Raw genomic sequence first — 20,108 nt, 5'->3', positions numbered from 1 at the left:
AAATGAAAAAAAAATAAATAACAATAAATAAAGGCATTGGACCGATGAATTTGATTAATATTCATTCATTCAGTCTGCCAAGAGAGCATTTTCATTTCTATTAACAACCCGCACGATTGAAGCGTCTAATTCCATCTCCATGACAACCGAAGCCAAAACTTTATTGCAGGATTTTGGCCACCCAAAAATATCAAAATTCGTGAAATCTATCCTGCGTGGTGACAGAAATTAATTCTGGTATGAAATTTCAGTGCGTGTTGGGCACGCACGCGTAATAAAGAGAGCAAGGCATTGTTGTCAGGTGCCAAGAGTGAGCTGGCGCGGCGGGAAGTTGCAGAACGCGCGCGGTGCTAGTGAAAGTCTCTTCGGCTCACTCGCAGTCCAAGCCAAAGAGGCAGTTGGTGAGCACGCGAGCAAAACGGCTGCTGCGATTTAGTCAACCTCACGTGTAATATCGCGCGCACTCTGCTCTCAACCTTTGGTTTCTCCTACTGTGCACCGCGAATACGTAATACTCGGATTCAATCAGCTTGTTTGATTTCCTGTACATCACTCAGGTGAGCTGTGTCTTCTAATTTTATTTTGTAGTTATTCGGCAAAGAATGAGGTTTTATTATTCTACTAAATCGAGTAAATCAACCAAGAACAGCATTTTTAAAATAATTTTTATCGGTAGAATTTAATCTCCGAATCTTACTGGCACGCGTAAAAGAAAGGCAGTGCCATTGCTCCCGCGGTATTTTACTTTATAATGTAGTGGTTATTTAATACTTGATAATATGGTTAAGACTGAGATAAAATCAATTGTTTTGCAAATAAATAGTTTGTTCTTTTGGCTTATATTCCGACACATACTGAAATAAAAGTATTTTAACAAATATTGAAATAGTGATGCATTTCCATTTTTTAGCACACCAAAAATAAGTTATAGGCTAATAAAAGGTTCAAAAATAAGATTCAAACCGTTTATTTGTCATTTTCATTAACATTCAGTACAAAACCTTATCGCTTATTTATTGCGGATTTTTTAAAAGATTGTTTGTTTGAAATACCTTCCCTCGTTAATGCGAATAATACGGATTTATTTGTAATTATATCTCTCTGCTTAAAAGACGCAAAACTTAAAAGATTTAAAGTTTATTAACAAAAAAAGATATAGTTTGTGAGTGTATAACTTACTGCCTGAAATAAATTAAATTTCTTAAACTCAAAGAGATCATCTGCTAAATAAAAATAACCCCTGAAATTATATAAAAGCTGTTTTAATACAGAAATTATTAAAAATCACCAGTCTAGCTGAATCATATTGATTCGCACAGCTAAACCGGCAGCATAAAACCATTCGTGGTGCACGAAAATTACACTAAACAACAGCAATTAAGGTGTACAATTGAAGCTAACATTCCAATTTTATTCAACCCGTGTTCGTTGTGGGAATTTATGGAATGATGCCTGGATCGATTTAGAATGACGTTAAAAGTAAATTATACCCAAGATGGATTACTGTAAATAAACCAGGGATGCAAATTGAATTATATTTGTTATTCTATCTTAACCATTTTTTTCAAAATATTTACTTTTGACTTTACATCCTAATAGAAGATTTTCAGTTCCATTTTACAATTAGATATTTATCTCAATTTGTTTTTAGAGTCTACAACAATCAAGTTCAAAATGTAGCTTTTAGAGAAGGTTTTTTTGTAAATGAATATTTTAAGGGTTTATTTTATCTGGTTTCAAGCACCGTAGAAAAGTACTTCCAAGCCGCACGATGACGTAAATGTAATCCCGTATTCCACTCTGGCAAGTCGATCACAGCAGAGAATTACGGCACGTGCTAATATTGGCTTGGGCGAGGAAAAGAACCGGACCATTATACGCCGTGAGCTTTATTTGAAAAGCGCTGTTTGAGAGGATTGTGCAACGAGGCTAATTTGCAGGCCGGACGCCTCTGGATCAGAGAAACTGCTCTGATCTCTCTCACTCAAAAGTGTCGCGCAAGCTAATGCACTGATGATGATCGCTTGGGCAAGTCACCTTTTGGGGAGGAACTCCAAAATATCTTCAGTCATATATTATGATAGCATGATATCTTGAAATTTCCAAATTTTGTCTTTTGAAAAAGCAAACAATGAAGCTCTGAATTCTCTAACATTTCGCCGTCAAGCTTGTTAATTATGTAAGCATCAAAAGCTGGAATAGAGCAATCAAGATTGAGAAAATTTTTAGATTAATGTTATTTGAATCGTCGTGGAAACTGGATAGGCTGAGCCAGCCGCAGCTGCTCCACATCATTTTTTATTGCTCAATTAAAAGAGAGTAATCGCTCGGCGTGCTCGGCATAACCTCTGCTGATACTTTCGGCGTGGAATGTGTCGGTGAGATTTATTCTCTTCTCTGCCCGAAACAATTATTTTTGAACGTTCAGGAATTTCAATTATTATATACTTTGTTGTGTGCCACCACACGCTGTTGAATCGTCTGATGCGAGTTATTCATCTGCATCAGCCTTTGAACCGTTCATTGGGCAACGCATAATCCATCCGACTGCGTTAGAAATTTGGCCTTGCTCTGTAAAGCCACTCAGTTTGACACTGAAGGCCCAAGAAAAAATACGCACCGTGCTGATAATTTATTTTTTGAGTGCATTTACAAACCAGATGATTCGGTTTGATGTTAAATCACACAGCTAACAAACAACCTTAGAGTAAACTAAATTTCGAAAACTGCTCTAAAAGCGATTACTAGAAAAATATTGAACCCATTTACCCTTTTTAATACAAAGCCATGAACACGCCCTATATATGATAAAAAATATAATTTTATGTGATGTAAGAAAATTTAACATTATTTGAAAATATTTTCTACTGGCAATTTGGGTTAATTGCATCGTGCACATGCCCAATGAAAAAAAACCCAACATTTTTTACTGAGAGTTAATATACGCGATAGTGAATATTTTGGCTCAGCTTGGAGCCTGATGAAATAATGTATGGAGCATATGTGGACACGTCGCGTACGTTGCATTTGAATAGGCCGTGTCCGACCTTTACCTTGAACTGGAGCGGCCACTAGCAAAGATAACAAGCCGTGCACTCTCACTTTCAAAACGCCGCTCCTGTCGTCTCATTTCCATTCGATTTGGCCCGCGGCCCTGCCGCCTTTTGATTCTTACCTATTGATTATTACGAACCTGTCGTCGTTGCGAGAGAACAGTTTTGTCTTCGCGCGCCTTGACAAAAACACGACCGATTCTTTTGAAACGCGATTTTGACCTCCACACTCTGTACTTTTACCCAACTCACTGCTGCTGCTACTACTACAGGACAATGTATCATCAATCATGCATGCCTGCCCTGTTGCTTTGTAATTAATACGCCATTCACAATGACGGAGGATTTGGTGAAGTTGGTTGATGAGCATTGACGTGGCTAAATACACCCCAGATGATGGAGGAAAAGGACCAGTCAAATATCCTCGCATTAATCTCTGTCTGAAATAAAATCTATCTATTTACTCACCTCCTTTGATGCTAGATTTAAATTTTTTAGAGCCAACGAATATTATCTATTTAATTTGCACGTGTTCGTGTGTTGCCGGTTATTCACAGATTGTTATATGAGTTGAGAAATAACAAATAAAACGATGTGAAAAAGTTCACTGAAAGACCGTCCATATGGAACACAAAACCGTGTCTCAACTTTGGCACTGAAAATAATGGTGTGAATAAAGTCCACACATTATATTCATGGACGTGACCAAGACCAAACACAAAATATCAAGTGCAGAGAATGGCTCAAAAGAGAAACACAGACCAGCTTTCGCCGTGTGCGAAAATTACAACCCGAGTCATGTTATATTAATGGTCAAGTGATTTTATTTTCCTGTGTTGGGCGTGCCTTTTATTTTGTTTGTAGCAATGGCTTTTCAATAAATACTTTTTAGTATGCATCTCGCATGTATTTCAAGTCAGTCAGTGCAGACATACACGCACTGCCGATTGGCCCAAATAGAATTTCAGAGGCAAGGTTCATTTGGTTTTATTGCCTGCACTAAAAATTGAGGTTATGAGTGTATATTTGTGCCCTTACACCTGAGCACTCGAATTCCACCAGCATATGACCATTTTTCAATAGCCCTGCTCTTACCAAATTATTTCTCTGAAAAAGAGAAATGCATATTATGAAAGTAATTACCATGCTAACTGACAATTAAAAACAAATTCAATTACAATTAATATGTTTCATCAGTTAGGAAGTGAGAGGAAGAAATGAGCGCAACTTTGGTAAAGAATGGCCAGATTACGGAAATTCTTGGTTTTCCCATTAACAGCTAAACTTAGTTGCGAGAAAAACCGAAAACGCGGAAGTGTTGCTGAGCACACAATTCAGAATTTTACGTTTGCGTGCTGAAAATAGACGCGCGTGCCTATCAGGAGTGTTGTGCAGGGTAGAAATCACCCCAAAGTCTGTCGTGTGTTCTCTCAAAGAGTCACGCAAGCATCGATTGCAATTATGGCAACTATTGCGAGTGTAGCCAATTTTTGCCCTGCCTAACTATTTAATTCAAAGATTAAACCTGTGTGTATTTCTTTCGTTTTATAATTTAGTTTGTTAAAGTTCTTCCTATATAAACACAATTTTTCCATTATTGTTCGACATGTACTCATAAATATCGACAGAATCAAAGATTGATAAAAATTTCATTTTTTTAATACAGATATATCTAGGATATCTAGTCTGTTTTATATTGTTGCTAGCAACATTCCGGCAGCGCGATACCGCGTTTCGCAATGGCCGTCTAATAATGTTGCATTCAAATTAATTAGCGAAGGACGAGAGTCAAGCTGCGCAACATAACGTTTGAATGATTACACTTCAACGGTGACCCGAGGGGGCATGCGGCATGTACTATAATGTTATGTGTATCTTTCTTTCCTCTGCACTTGATAAATTGTAAGCACTCTAGGCCGCGCAAACAGGTACACTTTGCCCGAGTTTAGAAAGTTCAGTTTTGACACGTCTCTTATCTCGCTTCGAAATATCAATGAATGGACCCCTAGTACGTATAAATATTACGTTGTAAATGTTGTGTGGCCACCGATTCGCAACTGGGCAAAAAAGGTCGGTTGCATCAGGTTTTAATCACGGTTTAATGATTATTATGCGCGCCACTGAAGCGGCTTTGTAATTTGGCAGAAATTTATGTCAATCGGCCTAATTGGCCAGAGCCAAATAGAATTATGCTGCTTATGTGTGTCCATCGTGGTGGGATTCTGTGTATTTTTATTCACGGTGGCTTAACGTGCTCAAAATTACAATTTTTCGCCAATCATACTGTCATTGACTTGGAAATCAAAAATAAAATTTAACCTCAAACCAAAAAATTGGTTTGAATTTAACATTAACAATGCTGTCCATAAAATTCATCCAACTGAGCTTCCGTCTGTCAAGAGCAATTATTTTCGAAATCTGGGTTAGGGTTGCGGTCGGAAGTGCACTATCCACCCAGGAGTGCGCAACAGCCGCCCTGAATAGGGGCAGTGGACTGCCCGCGTTGGATTCTAATGAGAAACTGTTTCGTTTACAGCGTTGCGGGCACATGAAATAAAAAGGTTGCTCTCAGCACGTTCAGGCGAACAAACGACGAGGAGCACGAGATTCTCACTTTAGCTCTTCGTGCATTATTTCTTATCAGCTTGGGTGAATAGAGGGCGTATGCAAATGAAAGCAGTGCTGGCGTGCACTGATATTTGCTATACGTTTTCTGAGGCTGACTGCAGCCGTTGCACGATGAATGCACAAAAAAGAGGACTGAAAGCGAGCAAGTTGCGCAACCCGTTGGCTCAGATCACGTAGACAGAGCGTGTTGTATGGTCAAGCAGCATTTTCGTGCCACTTCAGGTGCTTTTTATTTGTGTTTATAGGTGGCTTCACTTATTATTATACCTTTTCGATTTAGAGAGTAGAGGGCATTTGTGGTTGGGCGGCCACAGCATTTTTTATTATTATTCGAGGCAACTGTCTTTTTAATTTGAGTGTTTGATTTTAGTTCTGCGTGGTATTGATTAAAAAATGACCTTGAAATTTAACCACCTTTCAAACTTTCCTGCCGGGCTTCCTGAGACTCTCGGGCATGTGGCGAATGCACGGCGTTTCAATCCAAGTCCTCGGTGGCGAGACATTTCCACATTTGACGCGGTCATGCAAACGGGTGCATCTCAGTCAAGCGGCAACGCGAGATTCGCGGTAGCACACATAATATATCATAAATATGTTTCAACGATGACCCAACGTGAAATGCACATTCGAATAGAAAAACATGACAATCAATGGGTCATGGATAATTTTTTTTACTGGCATCTCATAAGTGACGCTTGTACTACACAGCTATGAAAGAAAATATTCCAGCGTAGAGAATAAGTTAATCTGCGATATAAAAATGAAATGTATCAGCATGGTTGATCCTAACTGAGCCTCTACCTCAACGAACTAATTAGTGCTATTGTTACCCTCTTATAAATTACGTGTTGCGAATTCGATCACAATGTTGGTTGGTAATTGAACAATGAGTGTTTTTTTTCGGTCGGTCCAGCACACGACAGGAGTAACAAATCATAAAAACCACGCAGTCTTTTCTAAATTTTCCATCTTCCCACAGTAAGCAGAGAGTGTTAGAGGTCATGACAGTCGTTCTTTCTCTCTCCGTGTGTCACGGTCTTACACTAATCCAGAGCGAACGAATATGATTGTGTTTTATTGCACGGCGGGTATAGCAGACCAATCAATCACACTCGCGGCGATACAGAGAGCCCCAGTAAGCAAGAGCAGCGACGACGAGCCTTGGTGCTCTGAATCAGCAGCAGAGAAAATCCGTCTTGTGCGGTTGCAAGGCCCTTTCTTGTCATCCTTCGAGCCGTGAGAAGTGTGGGTGGAATGCGTACCGCGTATATATAGTCACCAGATGCGGGGCTTTCAAAATCGGAAAGTATATTGCTTTTTGATATTGTAGGAGGCACAACTCACGCACGCTCCCATCTGGATAACGCTCTCATCGAGTTCAGACGAAATGCAAGATTTCCAGTCTGGCGGAAAGCCAAAAAAGGAATCAGAAATATCAGGGACATTTATGGTCAAAGTTAAATGATGTGTCGCATATAAAAAAGCAATTTAATGCAAGCATGGAATCATGCTCCTGATGAATTTGAGATTTTTCTATTTGCGAAGTTTTGAATCACCTGTTCCATTTTTCAATATCACTTCAAAACTTAGAGAATTTTCAAATGCCTGCCTGGGATTCCTAATTGTAACTGATGGTTTGCAGAGAGTGACTTAATAAAATTAAAAAATTATATTATAACGCACTTTCTTGCACTACACAGTTTCGTTGCCTGTAAGGTCTCATCAGCAGTGCTTTACATGCCAGCAAAACAAAATCCTCATTCACCGAATTAGCTGCAACGGATTCTGAAAACTGCACTCATTGTAGAGCAAATGCACAGTTAATAAATTAAGAGAGAACATGACGATATCTCGTGACAACCCTCCACTCACCCTCTCTTCGATAAAATTCGCTATTTATAGAAATTTACAAGCTCAAAATCTTCCTTTTTTAGAAGCTATATATCAATAAATTTCCCTCTTCTGAGTCAAAATATAATTTATGACAATTTCCAGGCTTAGAGTCTGTTACTTTTGTCGATTCCAAATCTCTACCATCCTTAGTTTCATTTATTCTGTAGCTGTTTACGTAGAATCTAGAATTGCACCAACGATGCACATTATTCACTGTTCGCAAAGGTGAACAATCCGTCGAGTGTGGATTGTTTTGTACCATCCTGGACTAGAACTATTCGATACCCCGCCATGCTCAGACACAAAGAAGCTCTCTTTCTGCTCTCTGCCTGAATCAGCAGGCGTGTGTGTTCTCATCTGGCAGGAATGCAGAACACGGCAACAGGTAATCTGATCTGCGTGCATGCAAATAAATCCGATACGACCACCTCCGTCTTCTCCCATGGTTCAAATGTGAATTTATGAGATCCCCCTGCTGGCCAACTTTCCGCGCGTCAGAGTATGCTTTGCTCGCGCACCGCGCGTGCAACGAATATAGTTGCAGTCGGTCAAATATGCTTCAGGCGTAGCATTTCAATTATTATTTAATTATAGGCCATTCTTCATTGTCAAACTTGCATCAAGAAAACACCAACACTGTGGCAACCATGCATTTCACGAATCTGGTTCACTGATTGCGACTGAATGAGTTCAAAATCAAAATTAAGCACTCCAGGGTCGGTTTTAAAGGAAAGATTTGAGGGGCACAAGCCTTGTAAGAGTGGAAGTAAAAGTTTAGTGCAGTCTGTGTGTGTGCTTCGCAGGTTCGCAGCATTAAACAAATGCTCGTAAAATGGTCAATGCATTGAAAGTGTATTCTCTAAATAAGATAAGAAAATTGACTGGCTCCCTTCTAAAACCTGTTTCATGTAATCATAAAACTTAACTGTCGAATGCGTTTTATGGCTTTTCAAAAGAGATTTACTCTTTATCGCCGTTCAAATTTATTTTGCATTTTATGATTGACAAAAACCATTCCTAAATTGATAAAGCTTTTATTCTGTTTCACTTTTTGCTATACGGTCGTGTTATTTTCTATCTGAATTCATTGTAATAAAATTACAAAATTACCGATTGATAAATTAAATATTTACGAATGAATTGTACAAAGATAATTTATTAATTAATTCGATTGTCACATGCAAAATTTTACAAATCGAGGGGAGCAGATATGCATAAAAATACGATTATTGTTGATTTCTGAAGGGTATTTAAGAGATTATATGTTGAAAGTTCGGGTCCTCGCAGTTAGACACGTTTTTGCCGCTGAGTTGAACCACGCGCGCGAGTTAATGTGAGCATGAAATAATTATACGGCGCTCATTGAATCGTTAAACTCGACAGACGAGAGTCAGACAAATGCATAGAAGTGAAAGTAACGGCGAGATGCGCGTATTGCACTGTGTTAATTCCGATTGTATAAATTCAATGATTAAAACCGCGAGACGCGGCTCCACGGAGCAATGTGTTTTTCATTGAGCCAACAATGTGCAGTGTGAGTAAACGAGTGCATTTTCAGAGCACGCGGGTAAGAGAGAAACTAATACGCGACGAGAGTTGAGCACGCAACTTATTTAAATGTGCTCCGCGGGTGGCGCAACGCAATGGCAATGATAAAAAAATTAAACGCGACTTTGTGCCATGGGAACATTTCATCCAGTTTGCTGTAAACGAGAGTTTCTCATTGCGTCACATCTCTCATTATAATGAACCCTTTCCTGTTCCACAAGGCTCAAAGTGTGTTACTGATACGTGCTGGGCATGTCTGAGCGCTTTTTTGAGCTGAAAAGTCGGCTAAAAAGTCCCACGGCGGAGCAATTATATTAATCTACTCTTCCGGCTAAATTAAATGGTTTGGCTCTAATTTTAATGTGATTCTGCTGCTGATGCGATATTTTTAAATTAAAGTTCTTTTTCATTGGTAATTTGCTCACAAACAATTATAACATATTTTGCGTAATTGACAGGCTAAAAAATATAAAAGGATATTATTCTGAATTAAAATCAGTAGAATCAAATTCACCCCTAATTCTTTGGAATTAAAGTAAAAATGCCGGTTGATACATATATGTGATGTACGCTTATTTAAATGCATCCCGAAAAATTTTATGAGTAAACACTAATTAATTATCTAGAGCCACACATTGTCAGAACAATCATATTTCTGATTTGCATGCTTAGCATTCTCATCAGTTGCATAATAAATAATATTCACGCCGTTTGCTAGATATAATCGCTTTCTTTATAACCACCGACCATGACGCCGCGACGTTTCTATTTGTTATTTAACAATTTGCCAAGCGTCTAGTCCAGCGGCAGACTCTCCTGCGCGATTTTTCTAATTATTGTTTTATTTTCTCCTGACGGCCTTGAGAGAGCCTGTTGCGCGAACAAATACAAATATACACACACACCACGCTGCGCTAAGTAAACAAATAAAATTCGCTCCTGTTTGCTTCGCCGGTTTGTTATTATTATGGAGCACTGGTGAAAGCAGTTACGCACGCACATACTAAAGCCGCAGTTGCATCACCTATTAATATCACACAGTATATTATGTTCACGTAATATAAGATCATCAATTTGACTGGATAGTTAGTACATTAAACGACGTATATTTATGATCGCGAACAGAAAACTTTATGTTAATTTTGAAATTAAGTCTCTGTTTACACACACAGCTACCAAGAAAATGAACATGAAAACAAAAGCGAAAGTCTGAGGACTGCTTGCCCTCACGCACCTACTTTTTTACTTCAACAAGAATGCAGGCGTTGATTATTAAAAAATAATTGTTTTTCTCCTTTACAATTTTTTAATAGTTCTCGTGTAGAAATATTGGATTTTCATAAGAGAAACCGCATTTTTATTACAAATTGACCACATGCAACATGTTGAAATAAAATTCATTTTAATTGAGACGTATAAATTGCAATTTTTATTGTTTCAGGATGGGCAAGGGCGCAGACATGGACGGCTGCGGCCAGTTTATGAAATACAGCATGTTTTTCGCAAATTTCGTCATTTTCGTAAGTGCATTCTCTCCGCATGAGTTTATTTGCGATAATGTTATAAATCAAAGGTCGGAGGAGTAACGGTGCTTGGCATCGGAGTGTGGACACTGGCGGACAAGGCGTTCATCAACGAGCTGCTCGGCACGAACCTGTTCATGGGCACCGTCTACATCCTGATGGCGACTGGAGGCATGGTTGCCTTGCTCGCATTCTTTGGCTGCCTCGGTGCGGTCAAAGAGATCAAGTGTCTCCTATTGCTGGTATACTTAAATCGTGTTTCACTTTTCGTTTTGGATATTTGCTATTGTATAGAATCTAGGCGTTTTGATGTGATTTTCCAAATCGTCCAATTTTCATATAAACAGTGCAATATTGGGCAAAACCAATTAATTAAATTTCCCCATCTTTCTCCTGTGCTGTCAGATTTCGTTCTGTGTAAGTTTGCTTTTGTTCAAAGCATTTTAGTGTGTACACATTCAGAAACAGGTTTCTCAGCAGCGCACCACACATTACGTACACGACTTTTGTTTGTTTTTGCGTGCTGCACTCCGTAAAAGCGCGCTGTTCTTTCTGACACCAGACATCAAATTAAATTAGCTTATATCCGCGATGCATCCTTGCCAAATTGACATCCATATACAACAAACACACACTCTGCGAAATTCCTCACATACACACACGCTCGTTCTGTGTAAAACGCGTCGTTTAGAGACATATGGAATGGAATGCTGCTGCGACTGATGTTCTTTTTTGTCCTTTTTGAGCTATTTTTTCAAGATGAATGGAACAGACTGGAAAGAAACTGAATTAACGTTTTGGTCTTGTGTACAAACTCTCAATTTTGTGACTCGTTTTACCTACTAGTAATATTTTGTCTGTGACTAATGCTGATATAATTGTATTTTTTCAGTATTTCCTGCTGGTTCTCGTCATTTTTGTAGTCATGCTGGTCGGCGGCATTTTAGGCTATGTGTTCAGGGAAAAGGTTCACGACACCATGGAGCAAGAAATGCAGGCGTCGATTCGAATGTACGGACAGAAAAGAGCAGTCACACGTGCTTGGGACGCAACCCAAGAGACGGTATTAAAACTATCCACGAAAATAAACATGATTGCTGGCAATAATTTTGTGAATGAATAAAAAGCAAATAATTATATGGCTTAAAATAATAAAAAATATTAATGAATGATATCATTAACTTTCATGATTAGCATTATTGGCAATTATTGTATTTTACTGTAAACGAGAATTTAAATCCAAACTATTCAGCTACTGAAACGAAAATTTTTAATTTCAGTTGAAGTGTTGCGGAGTCAACAGCTTTCAAGACTGGGGCGACCAGTTGCCCGATAGCTGCTGCATCGAAGACGAGGAAGGCAAGGTGAGGAGCACAGACCGCGCGCTGCGGGCCGCCCATAAAATTTGCCGACCTTGAGCCTCTCGACTCATCGCTCACGATCCAAACCGCGTGGATTTGTTTGCGAAATTCATATTCTCTCCAGCGCAGACGTAACCACTTGAAAATTGTGTTGCAGAAACTTCCGTGTCGCTACGAGTCGCAGAATATTTATCCCGAGGGATGCCTGATGCTGACAGAAATGTTCGTCAAAGATCATGCAGAAATTATTGGCGCGGCTGGTATCATCACCGCGTGCCTTCTTGTAAGTGATGCTCTTACAAATATAATGAAAAAATAAACTTTTTTAGTACAGCTCAAAAATTGCTAGAAAAGAGATGGCAAAACAAAATATTTCAAAACCTTATGTTTCTATTCAAATTAGTTTAATTATAACAAAAATATACTGGTGATGATTTCTAGAGATATTTCCGTTAAATTACTAATTAAAGATGTATGTCCTTAAACTAACCATTTAATAAATTCCCAAGAAAACCAAACTGCTTAGTTTATGAGATCGCTGAAAATGAAGTTCAAATTTTTTGTGGTGCATTTTCAGAATGGTTGCAAGAAAACTAATTTATTAGAAGCCATGGAAAACAGTTTGTTTCTTTTATCGCTCATTTAATATTTTTATGGCAATTTTTTAAGTGAATATGAATGGTTCCCAATCAATTTTTATTTAGGATTTTTGCAACTCACTCATACTCGTCATGAATTCACACTTAAGATGTTTTGGTTTCAAATTTTAAATAATGTTGATTTCATTTTACAGCTCCTGGGAATGATCTTCTCGTGCGCTCTGTTCAAGTCCATTGAGTAAGAACAAGGATCAGCGACAAGTCTGAATGTGACTATATGGACAGTGTTTTGTACTGCGCGACGACATTAATTTAGGTTGCATTGCGTGCTTTCGTGTCATGTTTAGTCAACTTAGGTAAAATATTGAAATGCATTACACTATTGCGTGTACATTTGTAATATGATATAATAGTGGCGAAAACTTTTTGTATTCTTGAAGCATGTAGCATTTATTTCATGCGGTGATTTTATAATCTCAACTCTTGTTTTTGGCCAAACTTTTGTACAAATTTAGAGGAATTTATGTGTTTGTGTATAATTTGAAGACTTGGTGATTAGCGGTCAGATATAGTAAATAGTTTTATAAGAAGATTGAGAATAAAGATACTGAGAAATTATTTATGTCGACCAAATAAAGAGACAACTAGGATACCTGCTAATTTTGAGTTTCTTACTCGCAGCCTTTGATTTTCCTTTGACGGAGATGTATTCTGCATTAAGTCCTCAAGTTGTCCGTCTTTGCCTGTCTCTTCGTCAGAACTGTCATTTTCTTCAATGTACATGCCCTCGTTTTCTTCAAATGCGACAATCAAATCTTCCATTTCTTCTTCCTCCTCCTCCTCCTTGTCATTATTGTCCCCTTTATTGCCGTGGAGCAGGTCCAACGGATTTAGACTGTCCAAATTCAGATCTTCTTCATACAATCCAGCAGCAGTCTCACCAGAGTTTTCGCTTGACTGCGTGCAGTGTATGAAGAGTCTGAATATCGACAAAAGATGCAAGTTTTTTGTTGTTGTAAGGTGTTAAGTGCCTTAGATTTACTTCAAAAATTTTAAATGATATATTTTGTTGTAAAAGAATCATAAAATCTATTATTTTCATGCCCTAAGTTGCTTACAACCAATTTAGCTTTTCAAATATGGACTTTTAGAATCAATACATAATACAAAAAATCTGTGCAAAAAGCAGGAGGACCTAGGAAATCATGAATGGCTGTTTTTTCCTTTATGGAATTTGTAAGTTCATATTAAAAAAGGTAACAGGTTGTGTACCAGGCGATTCCATAACTAGGGATTGCTCATCTTCAGTGGTGAAATTAGTACTGCAGGCAGGAGAAGAATAATGAATCCCCATTGAATCCAGGACCACCTTTGGAGCTCTGCCAAGCTTCCTCAGACTCAATTTGAAGATGCTGAATCTGAGTATATATCATAAGTGAATAATAGGAATACAATTTTTGCTTTTACACAATGGAGGCTGAAGCAAATCAAGCAAAATTATGTGTACCATTAATTTATTCTTCTCATTTTGTCAGCAGTAACGACTTTAATCATTGGACCCACAGCGTCAATGACTTCATCACATTCCTTGATATTTTTGTCAAGCTTCTGCGTGAAAAACAATTTCTTCAGCATGTTTGCCTGAATAAGTAAGACAAAAACAGATTCGTTATATTATTGTCAATTTTATTGAAGCAATATTAAAAGTGTCAATAATTATTGCCATGCGCGGCTTTACGTTTTGTAAATTGTATGGTTTTTCATATCATGTATTTTTTTTTTAAAAAAAAAAAAGGAATTTTATCTATTAGTTTCTTCGCCTTCTTCTCTCTCTGACCTGACGATAGTGATTTTTACAGAAGACTATTTTGGTCTATACGTTAAGAGGAAATGAGATGAACTTCGGGAACTGCACTAACCGCACTCGCATCCCCCGCAACGCATTGCTGACCCGTATCCAACTTCATAAAATTAACGCAGCTGAGAAAAAAGTTCGTTTTGAGATGACATTGACTGACAATGAGGTGATAGCTGAATAATTGGTGACTGAGTTGAGTGGAGCAATTTGAAAACATTGATCTTGACTCTGCTACCAATGGAGATGGCTTAAAGTTCAATTATTACACCTCTGCTGAACCTTATTAAGTGCACCATGCATGATGTTTCTGACTGCAATAGCTCCAACTGCCACAGGTAGGTTTGTCAGGAGAAAATAAGCAAATTTTAATTTTCTCGCTAAATATTTATAGTATAATTTAACTATAATTTGTCTTCAGTAAAAAAATCAAATTTTTAATATGGGGAAATTGACAAACAAATAAAAAATGTAACCCATAATTATCCTATGAATACATATACAAAATATTATATCTACTCGGTCATACTGCCCATATGCGCTACAAAGGAGGGACAGAACGAGCGTGAAAGCTGCCTCCTCCCAATGCATATCACAATGCCCGCAGAGATGGTCAGCAGTTTTGTTTCATCGGCAAACCAATGCGCACCTGAGCCACCCTCCATCACCAGCAGTCCAGCGCTCCACACGTACCCTTCCCTTTACCTGGACAAATTTAGAAAGGTTCCTCAGGATTGGGCTCCGTGAGCAGCGGACGGGAGACTACAGCGCCAGGCCTGTTAGAACCAGGGGAAGCCCTCGGAAGGATAGTGCGTTTGACAATGCAGTTCATCGTGAGGATGGCGGAGCTGAAGAGTGTGGTAAGGAAATTATTACAAACAAACTTCTTGAAAGGAAAGACATCTTTGCAGGACCAGACAAGGAACCGAGTGCAAGTGAAAATGCAGAAGCTCGTCAGGCTGAGAAATCTGTTATCAAACGCAGATCTGAAAATAGACTCGTGGCTTTTCAGCTGGGTGATCAGGAGATGATTGCAGATTGCCTTAAGCGATTGGTTGCTTGTTTCAATTAGAAATAAATTGCGTCCTATTTAGTTTTACGGGAAAAAAGTTAAGCTTAAGAGTTTGTAAAAATATTTAAAATAATTAATGTCATTCAATCAGATAAATAAATTGAAATTTTATAAATCCAGAATCTATTATTTATTTTCTTTTATAACAATACAGAAAATTATCCCTACAACCAAATATCAAGTAATCCTTGGAAAGAGCAGGACTAGAAAACACTTCTTCTGGCAGTAGAAAATCTTGAGCAACACTGCCATTTGACATGTTGAACAGCACCACTCGTGTTGAGCTGGCCACAACCAAAATATTATTGAACACCATAGCAGTACTTGTGATCCGACCACCAACGTTAAATTGATTCACTTTTTCACCTGTTCTGCTATCAAATTGACTCACTTTCATCTTGTCAGCGTAAAATATTTGAGATCCATCAAATGCAAAAGAGGAAAACAGGTCCCCCTCTGCTTGAAAGCTTGATATAATCCTCCCATTGGAAACATCAATACAGCTAATGAGGCCTGAGACGTTCCCTACCATCACTAATTGTTTGTCGAGTAGCAGCGGCGTTGAGAAAAAAGGCTTTCCCTGGTGCAGCTGCCACACTTCAGATCCTTGTTCCACGTCAATACAAATCACATATCCTCCAAGAGTGGCAACTATCACCAAGTTTCCATGGACTACAGGATTTGCATAGATTGCGCCTTTGTGTAACTGCTCCTCCCACACCAGATCGCCAGTCTAGACAAGTAAATTTGCTTGTTTATTATCCATTATTTGTGGCTACAAGTTGCACAGAATACCTTTTGGTTCACACTGTAGAGACTTTGATCATAAGAGCCAAATATGACGTTTTCCATTGAAGTCACTGCCGAAGACTTGATTGTGCCTTTGGTTTGGAATTCCCAGAGCACCTTTCCATTACAGTCAATGTTATAAAGAGCACCATCATAGCATCCTGTTAATTGCATATTAAAATTGTTCCATTGCACAATATAATTTTTTACCAATGAAAAAAGTGCCGAAACTGCTCAGGGATGCTGTAGCTTCAATGCGATCGCCAAGGAAAATTGACCAAAGCACAGTGCCACTGTGCACATCAATGCAAGCGAATTTTCCTGAGTGAGAGCCAATGCACACAACAGCAGCACCACTAGAAAATTCGAACCAACAAAATAATTTAGAAGAATCAAAATTCAATTTAATATTACTTTAAATATTGGACAACAAGAGGTGAAGCATCAATGCACTTTCCAAAATCAACTTTCCAAAATTCACTCAAGTTTGGCATAGCAGCTGGTTCTGCTGCCATTGCACGAAAGTTGGTCTGATGGAAACAGATTTGACCTCTGCTGACAGAACACAAAATTTGACTCTGGTTTGTGATGTCAGATAAATCACATTTTCTTCCTAATCGCACATTCTGGCTAGCGACAGCATTAGCATTGCATTTTTGGCTTCTATTTTTCAGCAAAAGCGCTGTAAGAGCAACACAATTATAAAGTTTTCTAATTAATATTTAGAAGTGAGTGGTAAAACCTACCAAAACATTCAGAAATTTCCCTAAAACTCTTTTCCAAGATGCATGTTAGTAATAGAGGCTCATCAGATTTAATTCCAGCTGTCATTAAAAGTCGTGCATGGAAATGCATAGCTTTGACAGAATCACCACCGCTGCTAAGAAACAGTGAATTAGGTGAAATCTCGGACTCCACTAGCGTTCCTAATGACACTATCCAAGCCTCCTTAATTAGCCGCTGAAACAAGGTCATTCCTGTAAATTTAGTTGTTAAATGTTCTAACATAAATATGTCAGTTACCTCTAATTTACTATCATTGCTTAATCTTGTTGATTTAGTCTTTCGGAACAACTGTTTTGTTTTACGAAGCAAAATTTTCTGGTCAACCTTTCCATGGCTAGTCAGAGGGAGTAGTTTAATCGTCACCACAACGTTAGGGATTGAAAGTGCTGGAAGAACTCTATGAAGCTGGGTCAGAACTTCATGCTGCACTTCCTTGTGGACCACTTTCAGATTATCAGCCGGAACCACGAAGAGCACCAATTTCAAAACACTAGTGACGTTTGTGAGCACGACACAATTTTTGACCAGATTTAGTTGTTTTGCTTTGCTTTCGATTTCATAGACGTTTACTTTCTGGCCTAATATCTTTAAGTTCCGATGGTCACTCATTCTGCCAACTAAACTGAATTTGCCATCTGTCCAGACTTTAGCCAAATCTCCGGTTGCGTGCCATTGGTTCCTTAAAGACCTCCCATTAATTGTGCACATTCTGTCCAGCGTTGCTGAAATAACAAATGGCTTGATAATTTTTTGTAATACCCTGGATTCGTTTATATACTTATGAATAATTGTCCAACGCCACTTTTCAGCTCTGAATCGTCATTAACAGATCGAACTTGTACTTGGTTAAAAGGAAGAAAATCTCCAAGAAGAATTTCTTCACAGTTTGAGAAGTCCAGCTCTTCACAAGTAGACCAGCAGGAAACTTCTGTGGCTCCATAAAGATTGAAGATTCTTGTCCTATTATCAGCACTCTTCCACTGCAGCAGTTGACTCTTCATTGGACATGGTTCTCCACCAAAAGCAAGAACTTTTAGACTTGATTTTGGCCCTAGAAATAATTTATAGCCAAACTAAATTACTTGTATTTTACTTACAATTTTTTTATCAAATCAATGCAATGACAGAAACGACTTTGGCATGTTAAGATGCAAAACCGAAAATTTGCCTTGGTAATTATTCATTGCAAATCTATCAGCAGTGAAACAAATGATATTATTCTACAGTTTAATGCAGCTTAACGCAGTTAAATGAATTATAGTTTCACGTACCTAGCAATTCTAACAAACTCCTTGTATCAAAATTGCAGATGAAGGATGGAGTAGCTTGAATGACCGTGGGTGCTGGACTTTTGATTATTGCCTTGAAAGCCAAGCTTGGCTGGGATTTTTCTAAGGGTGGGATCATCAACAGAGTTGCTCCAGCGTAGAAGGTCATAAACATCTCCACAACAAAGGGATCAAAAGTTGGTGGCGCGCATTGTAAAATGACATCTTCCGAGGTGATACCAAACCTTTCTCTGAAAAGAGAGCAAGCCATATGGAGATGAAGTTGTGAACCGTGATGTGGTAATTTTATCTTACTTTAAATAGATTATGTTTGGCACAATGGCCTTGTGAGGGACTTGGACAACTTTAGCTATTCCAGTTGTGCCTGATGTAGTTATGGCGTAGGCGTAATCTTTGCTGTCTAACTCAACGTCTGGGGCAACTGCACACCTCTTTAGGATGTGCCAGGTTTTTCCAAAGACTGTACACTCGCCGATATAGTTTCCAAAGCCAACTTGCGAGTCAGAGTCAGTAGCAATGTAATTCCCTCGAAATTTTAGGACGATGTTGTTGATATCAGCAATTGGGGCAAATGCGCAGCTATGCTTTAAAATACTAAGAAAAAAGATAAGTTTAGCATTACCTTCAACATTAGAGTAAAAATAAAAGTTACCCAATAATTACAGCAGGTAAGCAGTGATATGAAAGACTAGTAACAGTGAAAGCGACAAACGAGTTTTTGGGTATGTCGCACTCATACAATTTTTTAGCAAACTTTGACGATTCAATGGACAGTTGCTCGTATGAATAGATTGTATCCTCCTCAGCATTTTCCCTCCAAATTATTGCTCGCCCTCTTTTATTATCTTCAAATCTCAACAGGGAAAGAATTGTTTTGTCAAACAGTTGGTCAGTTGCTTCCTGAAATTTTTTAATCCATTTTACTTTTTAGCTTAGCAATATAAACAAGATATGTACAAATAACGAGTTAAATTTTTCTAACATGTTTATGAGGAAGAAAAATTACACCAATCGCAAGTGCATATTTAGAGGGAATATGTATATAAATAAAATATAAAAATAATGAAATCGCTCCCACCAGCAGATTTTAGTTGCTGTCAGTGCATCTGCATCTAAAGAGCTGATCAAGGCCTGGATCGAGTTGACTTATGTACGATAATAATTGCATTCCCAAACCAAAGATAAAAAATTAAAAATAGTAATCCTATAAGTTATTAATGACGACTGTTATATATTATTACCATCATTTTGCCTTTTCAGCTTCAGCTAGTCATCTATGCTATTGTGCTCTCTTGCAAATTGATGCTGTAAGTAGATTGTTTCCAACACCATATCACCAAAATGATCGCAGATCCGCCAGTGTCAAAACCAATTAAATTAAACTAAAGTAGGAGTGTGCGTTTGATTGTACAGTCCGGTACAGTCCAACCGATGAGTGCTGTGTTGGTGTGTTGTGTTTACGCGTTGATGTTGATTTTGAACTTTGAACACAACATGTGTTTAAAAGCGTAAGGTTGGGAGCGAGTGGGAGCGGGGACCAGTGGGGACACGGACAGATCGATGCTCCAATTGCAAGCCGCATAACGGCATAATCCACCTTTACACATACTGCTCATTTGCTCATAGTGAAAGTAAGTAGTGAGGGGGGCGGACCCAGGAGTTAGTAGCCGGTCCAGAGCCAGCCGATAGCCGAGCTTCCCAGTTCCCAGCTA

The 20,108-nt window shown here is 38.4% G+C and overlaps 2 protein-coding genes across 2 annotated transcripts; one reads left to right on the top strand and one right to left on the bottom strand.

The window, feature by feature from the left end:
• The first annotated feature begins 351 nt into the window (after positions 1-351).
• Tsp74F (Tetraspanin 74F) lies at positions 352-13,265 on the top strand. The gene is made up of 7 exons (XM_065479405.1): positions 352-557; positions 10,564-10,642; positions 10,696-10,887; positions 11,538-11,708; positions 11,926-12,009; positions 12,164-12,289; positions 12,800-13,265. Exons 2-7 carry the CDS (start codon positions 10,565-10,567, stop codon positions 12,845-12,847), a joined length of 699 nt encoding a protein of 232 aa, XP_065335477.1. The 5' UTR covers positions 352-557; position 10,564; the 3' UTR covers positions 12,848-13,265.
• Positions 13,266-15,638: 2,373 nt separating this feature from the next.
• Aasdh (Aminoadipate-semialdehyde dehydrogenase) lies at positions 15,639-20,031 on the bottom strand. Its single transcript, XM_065477285.1, has 11 exons — positions 19,638-20,031; positions 19,049-19,296; positions 18,691-18,990; positions 18,379-18,626; positions 17,886-18,158; positions 17,345-17,829; positions 17,068-17,281; positions 16,736-17,003; positions 16,532-16,677; positions 16,328-16,482; positions 15,639-16,265 (listed from the first exon to the last, which is right to left on the bottom strand). The coding sequence occupies exons 1-11, from the start codon at positions 19,641-19,643 to the stop codon at positions 15,663-15,665; spliced, it is 2,946 nt and encodes a 981-aa protein (XP_065333357.1). The 5' UTR covers positions 19,644-20,031; the 3' UTR covers positions 15,639-15,662.
• Between the last annotated feature and the right edge of the window lie 77 nt (positions 20,032-20,108).

The sequence above is a fragment of the Cloeon dipterum genome, chromosome 2, assembly GCF_949628265.1.
Source record: "Cloeon dipterum chromosome 2, ieCloDipt1.1, whole genome shotgun sequence".
Classification (NCBI taxonomy): domain Eukaryota; kingdom Metazoa; phylum Arthropoda; class Insecta; order Ephemeroptera; family Baetidae; genus Cloeon; species Cloeon dipterum.
Note: the sequence above shows the minus strand (reverse complement) of the source record. Positions and strands in the feature narration are given on the sequence as shown.